The sequence below is a fragment of the Octodon degus genome, unplaced genomic scaffold (genome assembly GCF_000260255.1).
Source record: "Octodon degus isolate 3935 unplaced genomic scaffold, OctDeg1.0 scaffold00083, whole genome shotgun sequence".
Taxonomy (NCBI): domain Eukaryota; kingdom Metazoa; phylum Chordata; class Mammalia; order Rodentia; family Octodontidae; genus Octodon; species Octodon degus.
This window is the reverse complement of record NW_004524659.1, coordinates 11,169,870-11,187,869: the sequence shown is the minus strand read 5'-3', so window position 1 is coordinate 11,187,869 and position 18,000 is coordinate 11,169,870. Positions and strand designations below refer to the sequence as shown.

General features: G+C 49.9%; 1 protein-coding gene and 2 pseudogenes across 2 annotated transcripts; 1 reads left to right on the top strand and 2 right to left on the bottom strand.

The window, feature by feature from the left end:
- Positions 1-880: 880 nt before the first annotated feature.
- Positions 881-2,156, bottom strand: LOC101579862 (annotated as a pseudogene).
- A 2,227-nt stretch (positions 2,157-4,383) lies between these two features.
- LOC101568180 lies at positions 4,384-5,128 on the bottom strand (annotated as a pseudogene). Its single transcript, XR_001117199.2, has one exon. The product of XR_001117199.2 is annotated as a cbp/p300-interacting transactivator 1 pseudogene (transcript).
- A 7,729-nt stretch (positions 5,129-12,857) lies between these two features.
- LOC101579468 (F-box only protein 27-like) lies at positions 12,858-17,464 on the top strand. The gene is made up of 5 exons (XM_004636877.2): positions 12,858-13,338; positions 13,752-13,863; positions 13,947-14,042; positions 15,948-16,070; positions 17,147-17,464. The coding sequence occupies exons 1-5, from the start codon at positions 12,858-12,860 to the stop codon at positions 17,313-17,315; spliced, it is 981 nt and encodes a 326-aa protein (XP_004636934.1). The 3' UTR covers positions 17,316-17,464.
- Positions 17,465-18,000: the final 536 nt, after the last annotated feature.

The following is an 18,000-nucleotide window of genomic DNA, read 5'->3' as shown; positions in this document are numbered from 1 at the left end:
TAATCTCAGCACTTGGAAAGCTGAAAACAGGAGAATCATTACAAGTCCCATCTACATAGTCAGACCCTGTAGACCATGTACTAAATACATAAAATAAAAGAATTAAAAAGAGGGGGAAAAAGCCAATGAGGGAAAAGGAAGAGGCAAGAACGACTCTCAGATCAACAAAATCCACTTTGCACTATGTCCAGCGCCTACGTCCATGTTCACAATGTCCAAGTGAAAAACAGAAGGGGACACGTGACAAAGCCAAGGTGAAGGATGAACTTTTCTAGAAAGATCCACAAGTTTGCCTGCTAAACCAGCTCCTCCAAAGCCAGAGTCTACGTCTTCAAAGACCCCTGAAAAGAAGGGAAAAAAGGTAGCTAAGGGGGAAAGGCACGAGCTGATGCCAGAAGGACAGGATAGCTGTGCCAAATGGAGAGGAATAGCCAGGACTGCACGGAAGGCCTTGGCGGCTGGAGACACCGAATGTAGTACGCTCGCTCTGTGTGTGTGTGTGTGTGTGTGTGTGTGTGTGTGTGTGTGGTGTGTGTGTGTGTGTGTGTGTGTGTGAAAAACAGGCTTTATTTTGGAAAAAACAATTGAATTGGTTTTTGGTGGAGGGAATGAGCAACAAAGGGTACCCAGGCAGTAATGGCCCCCAAAACGTGGGCTGAGGGCTAAGCTGAGCCTCAGTGGGTTTCTTGCTCCTGTTGTACAGCTGTTTCCCCCACAGGGTCTAGGGAAACTGTGGGAGAGGTGCAGGTGGGAGAGGTTGCTGTGGCCCATTCACTTGGGCAGGACATCAGAGGTCTCAGACTCCAGCTTCCTATTGCAGGATCTCAATCTTCTTCACAACCACAGCATACTTGGTGAAGCCAGAATTTTGGAACACCCCTTAGGATGAGTGCACCATTCCTGAATAGCCACTGGTGGTCTTCGTGTGGATGCTCAACTTCTGCATCCCAGCCTCCAGCCTGTTCTCCTCGCCCACCCTCCAGCAGCTTGTGGTAGATGGCGATCTCGACATCCAGGGCCAGCTTGACATTCATGAGCTCCTAGTGTTGCACAGTTCCTGGACCATTTCTCGCTTGACCTTCTGCAGTGAGGCCTCCAGCGGGACCAGCTTTGCACTGGTGTCCTTAATAGCCATCTCCCTACCCTACTCAGCATCAGCGATGGCAGCCTCCAGGGATGCTGGCTGGCCTTTGAGGGCCTCAATCTCCACCTGCAGGCAGCTGATGCTGCAGTTCATCTTAGAGATCTTGGACTTTGTGTGTGGAGGTCATCCCGGTGCCTCCCAGCAAGACTATGCAACTCTTCATACTTGATCTGGTACATGCTGTTTTCCTCAGCCCAGCTGCGGTTGGCGATCTCCTCGTACTAGGCCTTGACCCCGGCAGTGGTGCCATCCAGGTCTAGGGAGCGGCTGTTGTCCATGGACAGCACCACAGATGTGTCTGTGATCTGAAACTGCAGCTCACGTATCTCTTCTTCATACAGCTGCCAGAGGAAGTTGATCTCATCAGTCAGCCCTTCCAGCCGTGACTCGAGCTCTACCCTGTTCATTTAAGCTTCATCCACATCCTTCTTGATGAGGAAAAATTCATTCTCCATCTCTGTATGCTTGTTGATCTCCTCTGCATATTTATTCTTGAAGTCCTCCACCAGCCCCTGCATGTTGACGAGCTCCACCTCCAGCTTTAGTTTGTCTTGATCTAGTGTTGCTGGAGGTTGTTGATGTAGCTTTTCGAGAATGTTGTCCATGTTACTCTGGCATGTCTTCAGCTGCTGCAGGAGGCTCCACTTGGTCTCCAGCATCTTATTCTGCGCTGCAGAAACTGAACCTTCTTGATGAAGGAGGCGAACTTGTTGAGATTCTTGATCTTCTCCTTCTCCTGAATACGCATGGCCTGGATGTTGGGGTCCACCTCCAGGTGCAGGGGGTTCAGCAGGCTCTGGTTCACCTGGATGGCCATGATGCACCCCACACCACCAGCCCAGCCATTGCCACCCAGCTCCAGGCTGCCCCTGAAGCTGCCGCTGCTGCCCATTTGGGAGAAGCTCGAGGACCTGATGTGAGAAGCAGGCCCACTGGTGTAGGAGAGCCTGCTGAAGGCCAGGGGGCTGGAGGTGGACACCTTGTAGGACTTCTGAGTCACCCTTATGGACATGGTGGAGGCTGGAGTGGAGGCAGGCAAACTGAAGATGGAAACAGAAGGAGCCTGGCAGCTGCATAAGAATTGTCCTGATTTTTTGATAACTGTATTTCTGGTGACTGCTAAGTTTAATGCATTATTTTTCCCAAGGTCTGTAATAGTGTGGAATTTTGATTTAATCATTTAAGTTACATTTGTGTACAAAGAACACTTCCCTGTTTTTCTGGGGAAGGAGTATGTGTCCCAAATGCAGTGTCTTTAGAGATGGATTGAAGTGGGGAAATCAGCGTTCCTTGCTAGTTTTCAGAGTCTCCCACAAGGAGGGAGTCCTTGAAGTGGACTTATGGGGCCACCTTGGCACAAATGCCGTGTGGGGTGGGACAACTCCTTTTTAGGATAGCATTTTATGCCCTCCTCTCCTCTGCTCTCAGCACACACTTCACCCCCTCAAGCCCAGAGACCCACTGGGACCTGACTCCCAAAAGTTGATGTCATCAGTGTGTTGTTGGGAGCTGCTAAAGCAAAAGGTTGATCCTATGTGGGAGGGCAGGATGAGGCCTCACTGCTAAAGCACTCAGCCTACCTCAGCCTTAAACAAAATCTAGCCTGGACACTGTGGGCTATTAGTCAGTAGACAACCTTGTGTCTTGCGACTTTGTAAAGGTGTCCATACTGTTGTTCTGCGGGTATCACGTCAATCAGGCAGATGGGCTACCACCTGACCGGGCTTGTGACTTCCTTTCCTCATTCGTGCAGCCATTTCTCCAGGGTTACAGTGGATCACACTGAGACCAACGGATCCCTACACTATGTTGGGCCATCTGGACTTGCTGATGACTCTGAGATGATGTCACACAAGAGCGATGATTTCCTTTTCTAGATTGTGGGTCTTCAGATGGATGATTTTGCCATCCTCATTTCATATCCTGAGAGTCAGGGGCAGCTTGTAGCAAGTTGTTAAAGAACATATTAAAGGTGAAATGTCAGCCCTCACTCTAAACATTCCCTACCAAATAAATACATAAATAAAAACAAATAAATGAACTTCCCCTACTCCATCAAACAGAGACTCCACTGGATTTTGTAGTGGGTTTGAGTTTTGGTGGTTCATCTAAGTAGTGAGTTTCAAAGTTGTATACTATTAACAACTGTGTGCCCACGTTCTACCTGAAACATCATGATTGTTTACTGTAAAAAATGGCAGACTTGAGATACCATGATCATGAGATCAGCCCAAAAGGCTTTTCTGTTAGGCACCAGGCTGCTTCATTCTATCTGGGTGCAGAGGGGTTAAGCTGGGGAAAAATGTCAACCCTCAGCCAGGGCAGAGGCAGAGTTCTATAGGTCTTCAAAAGAGAGCTATTATCCTAAGGAATTTGGGGGGTAGAATGGATGTGCTCAAGCATCTCAGGACAGTCAGTGCAGGACTACAGGTATCACTGACTCTTCAGTGACCAAGAGCTTGTGCATCTCGTCTGGGTCTCTTCCTCATGCCCTCCTGCTCTGTGCACTGAGGACAGTGGCTTTCTGCTGTTTGCTGAAAAGGCCTCCTCTGGGTCAGGCATGATATTTGTGCAGAGTATTTTTAATAAAGCTTGATACAGTTTGGCTTGGGGAAAAAATCCAATTAGATCTTTAAGCTAAGTTTGTCATCATTTCATCTTTTGACAGCACTCACTGTCCATTTTTTTCAAGTCTATTTCCCCGATGTCCCCAGTGGGGCATTTTCGAGCAAGCCCAGAAAGTTCATTTCCTCCCAAAATATATACTCTAGTATGTACCTCTAAGAGATAAGGACTCTCTCTTCCTGTGAAAATGTAGCCACAATACCATTGGAATACTTGAGGAACTCTTAGTGTCTCAACATACAGTATTACTTTATGACTTCTTTTCCGAAGGGACAGTTGCTAGCTCTGTGATGCTGCTGGTCACAGTATCCTGAGACCAATGCATCTCCTGCACACCCCAAAGACAGGGTGTGACAAAGTTGGCTGGAAGTAGGAGGACCTATTGCAAAACCCCAGAATGCAGGTGCAGCACAGTTCCCAAGGCCCTGTGTGAGGACTTCTGAGAACTCCCGTGGATTTTCTGTTTCCTATAGATGTCGTTCCGGACCCCAACCTGAGGGGATGATGCCAAAAGGACAGGGCACACTGTGCCACTGTATTCCCTCTTGCCCCGGGGGCCCACCCTGAGGCTATAGGGTTCATACTCCTTTTCCTGCTTTTTTTTTTCTCTTTGCAAGTAACTTTTATTTTTATTTACAACAGAATTGGTGGCTTTATTCCTCCATCTTTATGGGTCCTTGGCATCAGCAGCCAGACGGAAAGTCCGCGGTGAAGTCAAACTCGTTCTGCCCTAGCCACAGCCCCGGAAGCTCATTGGCTCGGTCCAGTCCCAGTTCCACCACCAGCGACATCAGCACTTCCTCATCCACTGGGTCAGAATTGATTATAGCAGGGCTCTGGGTACCAGCAGGAGAAAGGGTCCCCACTCCTCCCACCTGTGCTCCAAAGCCCCAGTTTTGCAGAGGCCCGGCTTCCCCAGACTGGTTGGGAGCAGCAGCGGCCATCCCATGATACTGGCTATTAAGTTTCTGCAGCTGCATACTAGCCAGCAGGTGAGGGGTGGGGTACAGGTTGAAGGGTGGGGGCTTAGTGGGAGGGGTGGCAGTAGGAGAGCTTATTGGAGATGGGGATTCCGAGGTGCTAGTGGAAACCCCGCTGGTCTTGGTTCCACTGGAGGCCATCCCAGGGTAGTGTAGAATGGCCACTGCTTTTCGATCTTTCACCCCTAGGTTAGAGTAGGCCAGAGCATTCATCTCCAGAATGGCATCCTCCTTCATGGGGGAGGTGCCGCCCTTGACATCCAGTGCAGGCCTCGACATAGTTGGCATTTCAGAGTCTTGGCAGGAGAGGGATAAGCTGGAGGGAGGTGACACGGTCAGCTGGAGCTGTTGCCGGAGGGCCTGCGGAGTGTGGCGCCTTCCTCTGTTCTCTTCCCCTCCCCCTTTTCCTGCTTTTACCTGGCCAAAACTGGGTCATCAGAGTTTGTGTCTTTTCCTACCTTTAAGAAACCTTTGCTAACATTTGAGCTTGTAGGACCAGTTCCTTGCTCGGGGTAGAGAGAACCTAGAAACCATCTCCAGAAAGAACTCCCCAAAATCTGGAAACACCCGCACATCATAGCTGTCTTCTGGTAGGTTTCACTATTCTGGTGGGTGTTCCTCTGGCTGTAGATAAACCGCCTTCCTTCAGGAGGAGCCTCCCCTGCTTCCTTTGTCTCCAAGACCCACCCAGATCTTTCTTTCCAAAGCTGGCCCCTTCGTTCCCACCCTATTGGGCCAAAGTTACTACCATCCCTTGTGGGTCCCTCACCTGTACAAGATAGACAGAGTCCCTGAGTGACGCCAGCATCGTTAAGCACAGAAGTGCCCTTCCCTCTCCACATTTGGGCCCCTGAACCCAGTAGGCAGGAGGGGGCCAGGCACCTGAGCGCCTCGTTAGCTCAGCTGGTGTTTGGGTCCCTTGATGCCTCTGCTTAGCCTGAATGGAGACACCTGGGCAAAGTGTCTCTTGCATTTAGCCAAAAGTGAAAAACCCTAAGAACAAGTGCGGCTCTGCTTTGTATACTGAGCTTCTTAAGTTAAATTTCATTTTTTCACTTATTATTTTTATTATCATTAATAATATATGTTTTGGGACCTAGGTCCTGTATGAAGTTCAGGCTAGCCTTGAGCTCACTTTGTAGCCCAGGCTGGTCTCAAGCAAATCACAATGATTCTCTTGCCAACCGAGTGGTGGGATTACAGGAGTGGACCACCATGCCCGGCTTTTAAGTTCATTTTAAGTGATGTTTATTTGCTCTGAGCAGGTTTGTTTTATTTCCTTCTTTTTTTTATTTTATTTTATTTTTTGTTTATACATTAAGGACAGAGTCTACAGGGTCTCACCTCATAGGTCAGACTCCTCGTGATCCTCCTGGTTTAAGCCTCCCAAGCACTGGGATTACAGTCTAGCGTGACCATGCCCAGTCTGAGTCCCCTTCTCAGCATGCCCATGGTTGGGACCACCATGGTCTGAACAGGTTTTCAGGCATAGATTTCCTAGGGGATTTTGGTACCAGGAATCAAACTCAGGTCCTTTCCTTTGCCGGGTCAGGAGCTTATGGCACTGAGCTATATCCCAGCAGGCACAGGTTTTAAATGACCTGTACTTAGACAAGGAAGACAGCCAGCCAGCAAGCTGTACCCTCAGGTGGGACTCAGAACACAGAGGAAACAAGTCAGCTACAGCCAGCTTCAGCAGGCCCTCTAGGCCACCGCCCTGAGGGAAGGAAGGAGAAAAACTCAAGCCCTGATGTTTTAGCAAAAAACAAAAAAGTGTGCCCATGGGCCTTACCTGGTCTCCTCCTGGCTGGTTCCCCAAATAATGTTGCTAATTAGCTCCTTCTAGAAGCAGCTTGCCAAGTAAAGATTACTGGGTTGTGTGGTGCTCATGTCACCTTCTGGAGCTGGTTGCTAAATTTTTCTCATTGAAAGAAGAATCAAACGAAGTCAGGGGGAAAAAAATTAATAAAGTTTATGTAAGAATGTACAACTGAAGAAAGAAGGCGAAAATGGCTCTGTAGGGGAGCTTGAGCAGGGTGAAAGAGCAAAGAGCCAGGGATAAGGACACCAGGGAGAGCGCTGGCTGAGTCACACTGAGGAAACCCAGGAGAACTTCTACATCCGGGTCCTGAGTGGAGATGCCTGCATCCCATGCCTCAGGCTGACGTCAGGGCTCAGTCATTGTGTTGACAGCCTGCTGCAGGTCTTGAGAGAGGCCCAGGTGCAGGGGTGGGGGGTTGGGAACTGCTCTGGGCATGTGCTCCAGGATTTGGCAATTAACAGGCCCTGCCTACTTCCTGGCCAGCTTCCCCTCACCCTAATCTCCTAGGTCACCCCCACCTGAGAACACACAGGACATGGAACAATAAGAAGACCTGGGAAGGTGCTCCAGGTGGGAAAGTCCTGTGCTCCTGGGGTCCCAAATGCACCTGCTATCACATTATACCAAAAGGCCACTTCATTTTTCCTCTTGGTAACAGAGATGCTTTATGTCCCCATCCAGAAAGCCAGTAGTCTTCAGTCAATGCATTCTACATAGCAATGAGGTCAAAGAGAGAAAGTTAGGTAAAAAGGAATCACAGAAAGTCATAACTTTAAAATGGTGCTTATAAAACTTAAAAAAAAAAAAAAAGTAAAATTGTACTTTTAGGAAAAAAGTTGTATCTCTTCGACAAAACTTATTCATATCTTTTTACTTTCCAAAAAACTCCAAAAGAGCATTAATCGGCCCATGTGTGCACCTGTGTGTGTGTGGTATACGTGTGTGTGTGTGTGTATGTGTGTTTGAGACAGGCTCTTGCCATGCAGTTCAGGCTGGCTTAAGGCTCACTTAAGGCTCACTTTGTAGCCCAGGCTGGTGTCAAACTCACAACGACCTTATCCTCCTGCCTCAGCCTCCCAAGTGCTGGGATTACAGGCCTCCACAATCATACCGGATGAAAAACAATCTCCTAAGAGTGTAAAAGACACAATAAGCTGGGCCAGTGCTTTCCACCTGTGGGCACTGCCATGACCTTTCCTCCTGTTGGGTAGGCCTGGGCCTGGGCCTGACCAGCACCACCGACCTGCGGGAAGGCCCCTACCTGGCTCCTATAAATTGAACTTTCTCTTTCCACAGATTTGAACCTCTCCAGACTACAGAAATACTGTGGGGAGCTAGGTTGGGGCCTGAATGGCAAGTGCAAGGACCCAAGTTTGATCCCCCAAATTGGGTTCGGGCACCAGAACCCTTACCACACCATGCTGGCCCAAAACTGGGCATGGTGGTATATCCCTGTAATCCCAGCCCTAGGGAGGCTGAGACAGGAGGATCACTACAAATCCAGGCTGTCTTGCTTTTCCCTAAGGGCCTCATTCTATCCTGAAAGTGTAGTTTAAAATTTTGCCCATGGCCACAGAGATAGCTCAGCGATCTAAGGGCTGCCTAGGCTACCACAAGGCCAGGGTTCAATCCCTGGTACCACATGCCCCACTGGCCCCACTCCCAAGCCAGCCACCAAGACCAGGACTGATGGCACAGGCCTGTCATCTCAGCAATGGGGAGGCTGAGACAGGAGGATCACTACAAGTCCGAGCTCTGTAGTGAGACCCTGTACCAAACACATATTTATTTTTCTGCCCAATGAACTTTTGTGTGGTCCTGGGCAACAAACTCACTCCCTGCAGCTTCCCAGACAGGTGCTGTGCTGCGGAGCTATATCCCCGGCCCCCAATAAACTTTCTTAAGTACATCTTGAAAAAGCTTTTTTGTGACAGATATCAGCAAACCGTAACTTGCCTTGTGCTGGGCGAGTCGAGGTTCCCTTCTCTGGCTTGGGGAACGTCCCTGGATGTGATCCCGTGATAGCAGGTCCTGCAGGAACGCATCCCTGGCATCCCTGTTTTTCTCCTTGCAGAGTACAGGATGACACGTAATTCCAGGAATTAACAAGGATGGCCTCTGGTGAGCAGCACTGGGGAAAAGGAATGCAGACTCAGCGCTCAGTGTCTGCCATTTGGGCCTCCTTCAGTTTCTGAAGCTTTTTTAAAAGGCATTTTTGTTTTTTCTTCCCCCCCCCCCTTTTGATACTGGAAATTGACCTTGAGCTTGCCAAGTATGTGCTGTGCCACTGAGCTATATTCTGGGGCCCTGCATTTGTTTCTTGGGGCAAGATCTTGTTATGTAGCCAGGCTGGGTTTGAACTCACTATGTAGCCCAGGCTTGCCTGGAACTCACAACAACCTTTTTGCCTCACCCTCTTGAATGCTGGAGACACAGGTTTGTGCCACCATGCCCGGATAGAAACCATCAAAAAAAAAAAAGTCATATGAACTGGTTATGGTGGCTCATGCCCACAGTCCCAGCACTTGGACCAGTATTTATTGTATAATAGATACTGGGAAATGGGAACAAAATGTTTAAATGAGAAGAGGAACAAAGGAGAGCAGGGGGAAAAAAAGAGAAGGAAATAAGGAAAAAAAATGAAACAAGCTTTATGGTTTGGATCTAGTTGTCTCCCCAAAGGCTCATGAAGCACTGGGGTGACGGGCTTCCAGACTCTGTGATGAATTCAAGATCCAATGCTGAGATTATGGGCCTGAGTGCTGCTGGGGTTAGGAGCGTGAGCCCTGCACCCGGCCTGGGGCGGACAGCCTGAGAGCAATATAAGGAAGGGGGAGAGGCTTGCTGGCTGCTGCTGCCGCCGCTGCTCCTCCCTTCCTGCTCTTGCTGTTCTGTTGTTGGAGCCAGCCGAGGATGGACTGAAACCTCCACATACTGTGAGCTAAATAAACCTTTCCTTCCTTCATTTTGGGTGTTGGGTATTTTGCCTCAGCAATGAGAGAAAAGGAACTGAGACACAAGCTTTTGTAAATGCGAGAAAAGGAACTGAGACACAAACTTTTATAAATGATAGGAAGAGAGATTTAAGGGAGGGGAGGGTAATGGGGGGAAAAGCAGCGGTGAGATACAGCACGTACAGGTAGTAATGCCCTGTGATGTTATTCTTATGCATATCTAAAATGTACCAATAAAATACAATTTAAAAAAACCACACAGCTGGGTATGTGACATGCCTGTAATACCAGCACTAGGGAGGCTGAGGCAGGAGGATTGCCACAAGTTTGAGGCCAGCCTGGGCCAGTTTGAGTTCAAGACCAGCTAGAATTACAGACCAGGATCCTATCTCATTAAATAAATAAATAAGGAGGTGAGGAGGGGACCCAGAAGGAGCAGGTCGAAGAGCCCAGAAAGGAAACCACAGGGACAGCAGGTACGTGTTGGAGCTGACCAATCGCTCTTTCAATCTCTTCTTAGAGATGTCAGGAAATCTTGGCAGTCAACAGTTTCTTGGAAACATATTGAGAAGAAAGGAGGCAAGCACCTAAATCAGCCAATCTGCCGAAACTCGGGGTCTCCTCCTCTCCACCCACCCAGTTGGGGAGGGGACTCCCACTGTTAGGTGTCATCTGTGCCTCTCCACACACCAAAGCTGGGACTCAGGACAACAGAAGGGAAGAGTAGGAAAGGTTTGCTGAGAGAAAGCCCCTAACAGAGGGGAGCAGGTGTGGAAAGAGAGTTGCCACCGCCCCGCCTCCTGGTCAAGCATATTTTCTACAGCTGGCCAGCTGTGGGGCAAACTACAATCCACCTGGAGGATTACAGTGCAGCTACTTAGCTGGTGCTGGCCCGAGAGGGAATCCAGCGGGTAGCACAGGTAGGCACACGCACCTCGTGACCTCAGCCTATCTGTAACTTCCAACTAGAAAGAACAAAGGCATTGCTACAAAGAGAGCAAGGGCAGCCACGTGTACTGGTCACCATCCCCAGGCCTGAGGCCTGTCTGGGCCCACAGGACAGGGCAGTGCTAATCCCAGTACAAGCCCAGCTGCTGTTTGTGTCCAGGGAGTGCTGAAGGCCTGGCCCTCTTCAGATCCACTCCAGCTCCAATCCTTGTGGTCTGCTGTTCTGCACTGACTCCCTAGAGGGTCCCACCCCTCTCTGCCTGCCATTAACTTCTGTCTCATTCAGCTGTCTAGAGTCCCATTCCTCTCTCCTGCTGGGTTTCCTAATTTGGATACTGAATCACACACCCTACAGGTCACTTATCGAGCCCGGTTCATCATGGCTCATGTGCCTTACAGTGTGTTAATGCTTATTCTCTGATAAAACCATTTGATATTTTTTTTCTACATTTGTGGAGAGGAGCACAGGTAGGAAGATTTATTTTTATTTATTACAGTACTGAGGTTGTAACTCAGGGCCTTCATAGTGAACTACAGCCCCTGCCATTTTTTTTTTTTTTTTTTTTCCAGGCAGGGTTTCTAAATTGCTAAGTTGTTCAAGTTACTAGCAATAATCTTAAATCTGTCATCCTCCTGCCTCAGCTTCCCAGAGTGTGCGATTACCAGCATGTGTCCTGCATTCTGAGAAAAGTTTTATTTTTGTTTCTGGGTTATTATCAACTTTTTGTTTGTGTGTTCCCCCTTCCCTCCTCCTCAGCCTGCCCTGAGGGCAGGGCTAGCAAGGCATGTGGTGCCAGGAATTGGGATGTAGCTGAGTTGCGCCCCCCTGCGCCTGCCTAAGCAGGAACACTAGATCGCTGAGCTATCTCGCTGGTACATCGAATTTGATTCTTATGTGTATTGTGTACTCACATCTCTCTGCAAGGAAGGCAAGTTCCTAGTGGGCAGCAGTCTATGCCAGGTTCTGTTGGTGGATATTTAAAACGACATATGGCATACTTTTTACATTCTTACTGAACAGAGCAGTATGTAACATACTGTCTAAAATGAGGGTTATGGGCTGGGGAGATGGCTCAGTAGAATAAGCACTTCCCTGGCAAGCACAAGGGCCTGAATTCAATCCCTGGTTCCGCCAAAAAAAAAAAAAAAATTAAAATGAGGGTTATGGAGTACAATGACTGAGTTCAAATTCTAATTCTGCTACCTATAGCTGTGTAACTGTGAACAAGTCATTTGTCCTCTGGTCCTGGTTTTCTGGGAAACATTGGAGACCCTACACGGTCTGGGACACGAGGTAACTGGGCTGCCCAGCCTTAGGAGGTGATAAGAGTCTTTTCACTGTTACCAGAGTGGCCTTTGCCAGATGGGAGTGATTGCTGGGCGCCTCACGCCTCACTGGGAGACCCTTGTTTTGGGCAGGTAGAGACCCAGAGGCACGAAGGCTAGATGTTCCCTGGAGATGGTAAGGAGGTGGGGTCCGGAGAGGCTGAAGGCACCAGTAATAGAGGGAGAAAAACTGATCTCGGGTGGGTGACTTCCAAATGATACGGGGAACCTCCAAATGACATAAGGAAAAATGACCTCCCAACCTGACCTGTACAAGTTTGTGTTCCCTAAAACCAAAGAATGAATTTTAGGAACAAATGGAGGTTATAAGCAGAATATATTTATTGAGGGAAAGAAAGCTCCTGCCAAAGAGAGGGACAGGAGGGGGCCTGAGCAGGTTGTTCCCTGGGAAGCTGTCTCTTCCAGGGACTTTTATAGTGTAAAACCATACACTATAAGAGTGGGGCTAAAGTGGAGAAAATGGGAACCTGCTCAGGTGGATGTGGGTTGGGACAAAACTATGGTCAGCCAATGGGATTACAAGCACCACTGCTCAGGTAAAATTGATTAGGCCCAGGACCAAATGGGGTAACAAGTCACACAACAAGAGGGCAATGATTCTTCCTGGGTAACGATCAATCCTGGATGCCAGTCTTTAGGGAAGTTAGCATTTGTTTGGTCTTTAGGTCTGGCTCACAGTAGGAGCATCCATCCCTCCCACAGTTGTAAGGTGCCTGATCTTTGTCATCTCCTTTGAGGGCCTGGCCCTGTCTGACTGCCTATAATATTTCTATCTAACTTGACTGCCTGCAACACCAGGACAGAAGGAGCCACACAGCAAGAGCCAAAGCACATGGTGTTAATCGTCCCTCTATGGACAGGTTGGAGCAGGGCACGCCGGGAGACCAAAGGTAACTAAGGTCAGGGAGGGTCGACCAGAGCTAGGGAGCCAGAGTTGGGAGTCAACAGTGATCGCGGGGGTGGGGCAGGGACCAGCGGGCAGAGACCAGCGCGCAGAGCTATCAGAGAGTAGGGGGAAGGACCTAAAGGGTCTGCTCATGGTGAGGTGTCTGTCAGCTGGCTGTGCAGGGAAGCTGCCGGACCCTGAAACCTCTCCCACATCACCCCCACCGCGCAGCCATAGCCACAGCAGTGCCTGGCCCGAGGACCAAGGGCAACCCACCCCCAAAAGGCCAAACCGCCAGGTTTCCGCACCGCAGACCCAGCCGCAGCCCAGGAACAGGCTGAACCTGAGCCTGCTGCCGCCTGAGCTGCTCCTGAACGTGCTGAGCCACGTGCCCCCGAGCATGCTGCTCTGGAGCTGTCGCCTTGTGTGCCGCACCTGGAGGTCCCTGGTGGATAGCAAGGCCCTGTGGCTGCTGTTGCTGGCCCAGGACCACAGCGCCTCCGGCCGCGCCCTGCTGGAGCTCGTCCGCAGCTGCCTGCCCCCTGCCCGCGACGCCAGACCCAGTCCTCTCGTTCGCTTCTGCTTGCTCAGACCCATTGGACGAAACCTCATCCGCAACCCCTGTGGACAAGGTCAGGAGGCCCAAGGGGCCTAGAGGTCAGAGACCCAGGGGAGAAGAAGGGCGGGGTGGGGGTGGGGGAGGGAGTGGCGAGGCTATCTGCGATTCCAGGGAGCAGAGGCTTTTAACACGGAGTCTGAGGGACAGAGAGAGACTTCACAGGGACAAGTCCAAGAGCCCATGGAGGGATTCATGAGCCTAGAGGCCAGGGAGAAGGTGGAAGAAAGAGTCACAATTCTGGGGTATGGCTAGGGAGTAGGGTCAAAACAAGGCTAGAGAGTGGAACCAATCAAAGACTGGAGAGGTGGGGCGACTGAGCCTGAGGGAAGGGGCTACCTACCTTGAGCCCAGGATGGGCTACGGGATTTTATTTATTTATTTATATGCTACTGTATATTGGTTGAGCACAAGTCTCTTGTTTGACAGAAGGCCTCCGGAACTGGACGGTGCAGCACGGAGGGGATGGTTGGGCGGTGGAAAACAACTGGATACCAGTGCCTGGGGCGCCTTCTCACACCTGCTTTGTCACCTCATACTGGTAAAAGCCCCTGTTCCAACAGGGCCAGGTCTCTTGTTGAGAAAGATCTGCTTGTTCTCATTGCCCTTCTCCCGTATTCCTAGTTGGTGTTCAAAGAAGCAGATCCTGAACCTGGAGGCTGAGGGCCTGTGGCCAGAACTGCTGGACAGTGGCAAGATTGACATCTGTGTCTCAGACTGGTGAGTGTGATGATTGTATGTCGCACGTGCTTTGTGAGGATGAACCAGCTTAGGGCTCCTCCTACAGGGTCACGGGGGTGGGGAGACTTAACCAGGGACACAGCCCTAGCACTTAGCAGAGACCTACCTGAAACCTCTGACGTCCTTCCCAAGGGATATGGGGGATCAGACAGCAGGCTGGATCCAGGACAGAGGTCTTGAATGCAGCTCAGTCTGTCTGAATGAGACGCCCCGTGCCGAGAGGCGAAACACGCAACGCGCAGAGGACTTAGATTCTGGAGCCAGACCTTCCAGCTTGGACCCTGAGACCTCAAGTTTTAGAGCCTTTAGTAAATCAAGTGCTTTATAAGTGAACTCGTCTTCTTTGAACCTTGATCACAAGGGAAAGGAAAGACTGTAAGCCCTAGAATTCTTCAGAGCTTCATGAGAAATGGGTCCAAAGAGAGGAGGTGATTTGCCTTGATCACACAGCAAGGGCAGACCCTGGCAGCCCCTCGTGTGTTTTTTCTGACCCCAGAGTACATGGTCTTAAACAGAGGCACGTGAGGACTCTCTCAGGGGCACGGGACCTAATTTTAAGGGAGCCAAATGCATGATCCTCTATGACTGCGTGCGCCCTGTTCTGAAATTACTCTGCTACAGATCTTGTATGGCTCCATAGTTTTCCTTTCCCATCTCTTTCTCTGATCCCCCTTTTTCAGATTTATGAGGGAAAAACCACATTGTGGTGTATGGTTTGCACATGTGAAAAAGGGAACCCAAGCCCAGTGACCGTTTGAATTTTCAGCCACAACATACTCACTGTATGCACCATTAGCCTTCCCCATTCTACCTAAGAGATACATTCCCAATAAAACCGTTTAATTTCATTGGTATCATCAGTGTGTAGCACATGTCTGTGCCCTTCTAGTAAGTGGTTGGCCTTTTGCTTATAAGAATCCTAAAGGCCTCTGCATGTGCCCATGCAGCTTTCAATCTTCCAATGTCCAGACCACGCTGTATCCTCATGAAATCTGAGTGTCTGAAGATGAAAGCCGGGTGTCAGTGTCTGTGAGCATTCAGAGCCAACTCTAGAGTTAGGAAGCACAGTCCCCAAGACCCGCCTCACTTCTGACACAGATGGCAAGTTGGTGGAACTCCCAGAGCCACTCCCGCACACAATTTCTCACTAGAAGGGCTTGCAAAAGCCATTATACACTTCGAGTTTATTTCAGTGCAATGCAAGGTACAAATTAAATGGAGCTAAGAATGCCAGGTGTGGTGCACACGCCTGTAAGCCCAGCACTCTTGGGAGGCTGAGGCAGGAATATCACTGTGAGTTAGAGGCCAACCTGGGCTACACAGTGACATCTTGTGTCAAAACAAAAATTGGGGGCCGGGGAGATGGCTCAGTGGAATAAGCGCTTCCCTGGCAAGCACAAGGGCAGAGTCTCCATGGACCCCTTCCTAGAGAGAATGTTCTCATCTTGGCATGAATGTGACAAGAGGCATGAAATATCACCAACCAGGGACACTTTACCAAGCCCTGTGTGAGGCTTTTATTGGCACCACGTCACCTAGGGTGTGATGCATCACTTGCTGGTGTGGTCAGTCTCAGCCTCCAGGTCAGCTGGCCTGGCGTCAAAGCCCCCTCCCAAGTGCCCATGTTTGGTTTTCAGGAGTAGCCTGCTGTCTTTGCCCCCAGGCTACCCATGTGGCTGTGCTGGGCCCTGCCCTCAGTCCACCTGGCAGGCTACCTGGTCTTGCCATCCTTACCAGACAAATACATTCGGGTCAGATATGACATGAGGACCTGGCTTTGCATACCCAGGGAGGCCTTTCTCTCTTATAAAGATAGAGGGACAGACAGACACCCAAAGAGATGAGGTGGCAAGTCAAGCCCATGAGGATTCATTCCTCCCACAGGTGGGGAACCGTACGCGAGTGTGGCGCTAGGTACCAACTCCTTGTCCAACTTCGAGATGCCAACAATACCGTCCTAGATGAATTCTCTGCCATGCGCGTCGCTGTTGCACACTGGAGCAGCATGTACTTTCGGGTGAGTCTCTGAGAAGAGTAATAGTGGGAGGGGCCGGGATGATTACTTCTTGCTGTGCAACAAGTCATCCCAAGACTTCGGGAGTTCAGGTTAAGAGCCCTTAGCCAGGTGTGGCGATACATGTCTGTCATCCCTCCTACTCGAGACTGAGGCAGGAGGACTGCAATTACAAGGCCACCCTAGACCACTTAATAAGACCAAGTCTCATAATAAAAAATAAATGCCGGACTAGGTGGTAGCACTGCCCCCATGGGGTGGGCATGCACTGAGATGGGCAACTCAGACTGGGCATGGTGGCACACCTTTAACCTCACCTCTAGGGAGGCTGAAAACAGGAAGATCACTATGAGTCCAATCTATACAGTGAGACCCTATAGACCTGTACTATAACATTCAAAAGGAAAGAAACAAACAAAAAAGTGGGATGTGAGAAATGAGGTTCTCAGGTAGAACATCTCTGGGTTGAACTACCATACTGAAAAAAAAAAAAAAAAGAGCGCTTCCCTGGCAAGCACAAGGGCCTGAGTTCAATCCCCGGTTCCACAAAAAAAAAAAAAAAATACTGCAATTATGTGATTAACTCTCATGGCTTCTGACTCAGTGAGTGGAAAGAGCTCATCCGGGCACTCTGACTCCAGTCTGTTATGTTCAGACAATGGCGTTCAGATGAGGGCTGCAGTGGCAGTGCGGGGTAGTGCGTGGGGATAGCCTCTGGCAGCTGACAAAATATCACTGTCCCTGTTTAGTCTCAGAACTCTGACAGGCGACCCCCTAGGCTTGAACCAGTTGGTTGTATTACACTGTGGTGTCCACAGGACAGCCAGCGTGCTTCACTGCCTTTTCCGACCTTCCTTAGGAAGTCACTTGGCTAAAGCCACTCACTTCTACCACATTCTTCGTGATGCACTTGCCCACTCACAAGAGGAAAGGAATTAGACCCAGCTCTTAATGGGGCAGCAGGAGATGCTAGAACATGTGCAGTGGAGAGGAGATGGCTACCATCCTGGGAAGATGCCATCTGCCTGAAGCTCCCTCAGCTGTGGATTGCAGGAATATGGCATTACAGGGCTGACCCCTTCCTGTACCTACAGGTCACTCACGTCTTCTCCAACATCAAGGCGGGCATCCGTTTCGTGTCTTTTAAACACGCAGGCACAGACACAAAGTTCTGGGCTGGCCACTACGGAGCCCGCCTGACCAACTCCAGTGTGACCGTGCGAATCAGCCAGCCCTAGGCAAGGCTGCTCTTCTTGCAAGCCCGCCTGACTGTGCCTTCCAGGAGCCAGAGCCATTGGCCGGGACCCTACACTAACCAAGTGCTTGTGCCTCAATCACACATTGGGGACTCCAGTCTTCGGACTCTGCAACAACTGAAAAAGGGACTTCCATCAGATCTACCTGCTGCTGCTTCTGCCTTATCTCAGGGAGATGTTCTACTTAGCCTAGACCGCCAGTGTGCATGGGGCATGCTGGTCCTGGAGAGAGCATCTCACTCTCCTTCCTCCTTCCCAGCATCTCTCAGGATCAGCCCAAGACCCTCTGACCTGACCCTGAGGTTGGCCTCATCCGTTCTGCTTCAGACACTCTCCTGGTCCCTTCAGGGAAGTCTCCACAAGCCTCTAAACTTAGCTTGGTCACTTACAGCCACCAAGTTCTAGCCACTCCATGTCATGATCTCTACCTCTTGGGGCTTCCTAGCCTTCCTGGCGAGGACCTTGTCTTGAAGCTGAACATAACTAGGTCGCAAAAGAAACAAAGAGGCAGAGATGAATCTGCGCACAGGATTGCTCTGAAAAATGAGGAGCTATTTCAGGCCTAGCCCTGATCCTGGAGAACCTGTGTAATTGTATGATATTTTAAAATATTTTTTCATTTTGACATTTTTTTAAAAACGGGAATAATCTGTCAGTATCATGTATC